A 5,768-nucleotide genomic window follows, 5' to 3' on the forward strand; every position below is an offset into this window, starting at 1 on the left:
GTGTGACGACTGACGCGATCCGCTCATTAGTTGACGCCTACCCATTGCGCTGTAGCCGTCGCCCAGTCGCCCGCTTGCAAGAACCGTCATGCCCGCCTACTGGAATTGTTGCTCTGGTCGTTAGCTGCAAAAGTCGCTTGCATGTCTGCATGTTTGCTACTAGTAGACTCTGCCTATCACTTGCCTGTTGGTCGTGTTCAACTAGTAAGACGTTGGGAAGCGTACACAAATCCTAGCTCTAATACCAGTTGTTGAGCGGGGAGTAGAGCACAGCTGAGAGAGATGGAGGTTGAGCAAGCGTAAGCGAGAGAGTGTGACAGCTGAAAAGTCAATGAGCAAAGTGAAAGTACGAAGTCGATAAGAGTGTACCAACGATGTCTTGGTACACAAAGAATAAATTGTATTTATACTTAGAGCATGTAAGGGTGCATTCACATATACTATACACCGAGGGGGGAGGGGGGTCAAAACCAAGCCTTTATCCCAACACTGTAATGATGAGAGAGAACCCAATAAATAAATTAGATTAATTCTAAATATAACAATTATTAGTTTACATTTAACGTTGCATGCACATTCTCTCTCTCTCTCTCTCTCTACTATAATCAACTTATTAGTTATTAACTACAACTTACACTAGTATACACTAACTACACACTCTCTCTAACTAATCACTCAATTAACTAAAATACTAGTCATAACTAACTATTTAACTTTAAATATCTAACTAATTGCTAGTTACTAATTAACTCTTGCCTTACTAATAACTAATTAATTAAAAACATATAACTAGTAATTAATTAGTTGCAACTAATTATTAATTAACCCACACATGAGCCCCCTAATAACTAACTACTTTGAACTAATCATTACTAATTACTAATTATTAATTAATAACTAATTATCACAACATACATGCCTACATGCTTAACTAAATAATTAATACTAACTATATATTAACTAATAATCACGAAGTAGACAACTACGACTACCTGTTAACTAATAAATAATCAATAATTAAACAACTACCTACCTGCTAACTAAATCATTATTGCTAACTAAGTATCTACTAACTACAAACTAATACTAACCAACTGCAGGGAGAAAAGCACACACCTGCCTTTTTATGGACTGAAATAAAGTTAAAGTAACATTTTGTCAATGACAGAGGTGTCATCTGTTGCCAGAAAAATATTGTCAGCATAGTACCCACAGACTGAGGATTGGCTCTCTAACTAATTCTGAAAACAGAGAAAATTCACAAAACATACCTATGATCCGAGTGTTGATAGGACAGAATGGAAATCTCCCCATTCGTCCGAGTACCGTACATCTTACTGTCTAGGCTTCTAACTAGTTCCTGTTCAAAATACTCACACGCCCCATCAATTTTTCTGGCAGAAAAATAATTGCATGATCAAATAATTGGGAAAATAAGAAACTTTAGCTCTCCAGCATGTTTGTTGTTCACTACTCCTTGAATGATCGATCTTTGACCCTAATATGATCTTAGTACTTTGGAGACATGAATGGAGACCCCAGAGAAGCACTTACCCTTACTGTGCTGCTCAATGATTCCACGATGCTAGGGTGCACCATCGAATAAACAGAGAGCTCACGGCAACAGCCTTGGGCGTTTTTCACAAGTGAGTGTAAATTTGCATTGTGCAGGTTGCGGCCAATATATTGGAGAGCATCACATAGGGGGTAACATAATTGGGATCCGACTTGGAACATTCTTTTGCTGCCTGCACAGCACGCCTAAGATCGTTATGGAGTCTGCATGCACCAAGTAAGCATGACCATGCCATGGTAGGATTCTCAATTGGCATGCTATTAATCAAGTCTTCTGCCTCATCTAAGCATCCTGCACGACTGACAAGATCTATTATGCACACATAATGTTCCTCCATGTATGCAATGCCATACTTCTTCATGGAAGCAAAACATTGTTTCCCATCATCGGTGCATCCTGCATGACTGCATGCCATCAGCAGACTGAGGAAGGTAATGCCATCTGGTTTTACATTTTCCCATTCCATTGTAGAAAAGATACACAAGGCATTCTCACTAAGTCCACTGTATGAAAATGCTCCAATCAATGCATTCCAAGAAACAACAGTTTGGTGAACTTTCTGATCAAAAATACCTTTCGCATCTTTCAAACTCCCACATTTGCCATACATATTAATAAGGCCAGCTTCCACCAGCTCATCCTTTTCATAACCCCAGTTGATGACAATGTTGTGAATCTTTTGTGCTTCTTCTAAAGCTCCAAGACTAGCACATGCATCAAGAGTAAATGAAACAGTCATCTCATCAGGTTCAATACCTTTAAGCTGCATTTGTGAAAAAAGATCCAATGCATCCATGATATGGCCATTCTCCACATATGCATCGATCATAGCAGTACAAGAAACAACATCTGCATCAGACATTCTACTAAAAGCGTGTGTTGCATCTTGTAGACTTCCACACTTGCCGTACATTTTGATAAGAGATGTACTCAGCATAACATCTAAAAGAACACCATCTTCAACAGAAATGGCATGAATCCTCTGGCCCTCCTCAAGAGCTGCTAGAGTGGCACAAGCATCAAAGGCATAAGATAATGTTAAGACGTCTGGTTTAACATGCTCATGTTGCATCTGATCAAACAGATTGAGACATTCTTGTCCAAGTCCATTCCATATACAGCTTGCCAGTATGATATTCCAATCGACTACATTGTGATCTTTCCTGCTGCTAAACACGCTCCTTGCATTGCATAAACTTCGGCATTTCCCATACATTTTGACAACAGAGTTTGTCACCACAGTATCATGATCATAGCCCATGCAAACAATGCTGGAATGGAAGCTTTGCCCTTCTTTTAGAGCAGACAAATCAGCACAAGCATCAAGCATGCCAATAAAGGTCACCTCATTTGGCTTCATACCATCAACTTGCATTTGACAAAAGAGATCAAGAACTTCTTTGTTACAATTATTCTGGATATATGCTGAAATCAAAGCATTCCAAGACACAAGATTTGGAGGAAAAATGCTGCTAAAGACATTTCTTGCATCATGCACACTCCTGCACTTACCATAGAAAGAAACCAACGAAGTCCCCATTTTAGTGTCTATTTCACATCCATTCTCTACAATTGCTGCATGTATCTCCTGCCCCTCTTGTAACATTGCAAAGCCAATACATGCATCAAGAATGCAAATAAATGAGATGTTGTCTGGTTTGATGCCTGCAGCTAGCATCTGTTTGAACAAATGCAGTGCTTCTTTTTCATGTCTGTTATCAATAAGTACTGTTATCATTGCTGTCCAAGATATGGAATCCTGTTCATCCATCTTACTGAATACACACCTTGCATCAAAAAGGCTCCCACACTTCCCATACATATTGATCAAAGCCGTTCCTATAACAAGGTCTTTGTCATATTGTCCTTCGGCAACTGCAGAGTGAATTTTCTGCCCATCTTCTCGGGCAGATAGATTCAGACAGGCATCCAAAGCGCGGAGATAAGTAAGCTTGTCTGCTTTTACACTTTTAAACTGCATTCGGGAGAACAGATCCAATGCATCTTCATAATGCCCATGTTGTGTGAATGCTGCAATGATGGCAGTCCATGCAACAGTGTCCTGACATGGCATGCAAGCAAACAATGATCGCACCTCGTTCAAGTCACCATGGTCACGGTACACCTTGATGAGAAGATTCCAGGAGTAACTATCAGGGCAGGGCATTTTGTTAAAGACGGCTTGGGCGCTGTCCACATCACCAGCGGTAGCGAAGGCGCTGATGAGCAGGTTCCATGATATCGCATTGGGCATAGAGATGCCGTTGAAGACAGACTGCGCATTGTAAGGATGGCCGCACTGTCCATACAGGTCGATGAGGGTGTTAGCAAGGAACGTGATGCGATCATACCCATGGGCGACGAGGTGACCGTGCACGAGTCTCCCTTGGGGCAGGGCCCTGTCCTTAGAGCAGCACCGGAGGAGGGCCGCAAGGCTGTTGATGCTTGTGATCCTGTGCAGGTGCTGAATATCCAGCAGGGGCCCATCATTACTAGTGCTCATGCGCTTCTTCTTGCCCCATGGTTTCTCCTGAGCCAGCAATTTCAAGCACATAGCCTGGTCTCTCTTCCATACTCACAGTGATGTTACACAAGAAGGTGAATTCCTGTCGTTAGGGTTCACTTTCTCAGACTTACAACCATCTGAGTTCCTGTCATTTGGGTTCTCTTTCTCATACCCGCCAGCATCTTGCGTCGAAGCTTTTCATCGCAATAGAGCTCTCTTCTCAGGGCCGCATACGCTTCCATTGCCACTTAGAGATGCCTTCAGTGTCACTTGGGGTGTTGGGGTGCCTGTCACTATAGCTTTTCTCTCTAAGGTCTAGTCCCCTCAAAGTGCAAAAATTTGGAGAAACACCTAGCAATTTTCTAGGAGGGTATTTTAATTAAACATTGTTAAACTTAGCTAAGGTATAAGTGAAAAGGGTACTCATCATGTAGGTGAAGCTAGCTTCCCACAGTTACTAAGCATGGCCTAAATTCTTATGATGCTTCGTGTTGCTATTCTTTTAGTGCTTTGCAATGGATAGATGTGTACATGTTGTGTACACATGTGTATCCACTGTGTGGATGTTACTAAGCATTCTTTTAGTGCTTTGCAATGGATATATGTGTACATGTTGTGTACACATGTGTATCCACTATGTGGATGGGTGTGTATGTGTAGGTATATGAATATGTGTGTTTTCATTTGTGTAATCTCATAAGTGTGCATATCATATCTCTCTTTCTCATCATTACTCTCTTGCCTCCTTTCCTTTTTTTCTCAAGTCCTATGTCTCTTTTTTTTACCTCATATGTGTGCATGTGATGTATGCATGTGTGTGCATTTGTATGCAAAATTTCTCCTCCTTGTGTCACCCTTAGCAACTAATTTGGCCTTATACACTAGCTTGGGGTATCCAACAGTACACTTCAACTTGTGCACCCACTTGCATAATAAAGCATGCTTTCCACTAGGCAAAGGAACCAAATCCCACGTATGATTTTGCTACAATGGGTTATACTTTGATTGCATGGCTCTCTTCCTAGAGTGACTATCACCTCTGTGCATAGCCTCATCATAGGTAAGAGGCTCACAAGCATTTTTCACCCTAACCTAATCCATGGAGAGCACAAACCGGTGGTCAGTTGGTTAATATCTATCTCTACTATACCACCACAAAATAAGCTATAGGGCATGTATATCATGTCTAATATCATGGTCATGGACCACTGGAGCATTAGTTGATGTAGGCTATCTAGCTAGCTGTACAGTAATAGGAGGCTTCTCCTGAAATATCACCCTGTGTACCTTAGCTCTACCTGCTCAAGTTGCTTATGCATTTCTTCTCATAGAAAACAACCTCATGGTTGCAGATTACATTTTGAGCATGTGGATCCCATAGGCAATAGTCTATCTCACCTACATTCTGATAACCAAGAAAAATGAATTTCATTGACTTAGGATCCAACTTATTGCACTTGTCCTTGAGAACATGGCAGAAAGCCTCACATCCAAAGACACACAAATGAGCATATGACGGAGGTTTTCTAGACCATACCTCCTCTACAACATGATAGTTAAGAGTAGTGCATGGGAATTGATTAATCAAATGTACGGTAGTAGTAAACTGTCTCAACCCAAAAGTGTTGCGGTAAGCTTGCCTAGATAAGCATACTATAAACTCTTTCCTAAATCATCTTATTCATC

The 5,768-nt window shown here is 41.0% G+C and overlaps 1 protein-coding gene across 1 annotated transcript; it reads right to left on the bottom strand.

Moving 5' to 3' along the window:
* Positions 1-1,121: 1,121 nt before the first annotated feature.
* Positions 1,122-4,362, bottom strand: LOC148032640 (putative pentatricopeptide repeat-containing protein At1g69350, mitochondrial). The gene is made up of 2 exons (XM_087683258.1): positions 1,272-4,362; positions 1,122-1,177 (listed from the first exon to the last, which is right to left on the bottom strand). The coding sequence occupies exon 1, from the start codon at positions 4,128-4,130 to the stop codon at positions 1,641-1,643; it is 2,490 nt and encodes an 829-aa protein (XP_087539384.1). The 5' UTR covers positions 4,131-4,362; the 3' UTR covers positions 1,122-1,177; positions 1,272-1,640.
* Between the last annotated feature and the right edge of the window lie 1,406 nt (positions 4,363-5,768).

This window comes from Lygodium microphyllum, chromosome 8 (genome assembly GCF_053477565.2).
Source record: "Lygodium microphyllum isolate KBCC chromosome 8, Lygodium_microphyllum_v1.1.10, whole genome shotgun sequence".
Taxonomy (NCBI): Eukaryota; Viridiplantae; Streptophyta; class Polypodiopsida; order Schizaeales; family Lygodiaceae; genus Lygodium; species Lygodium microphyllum.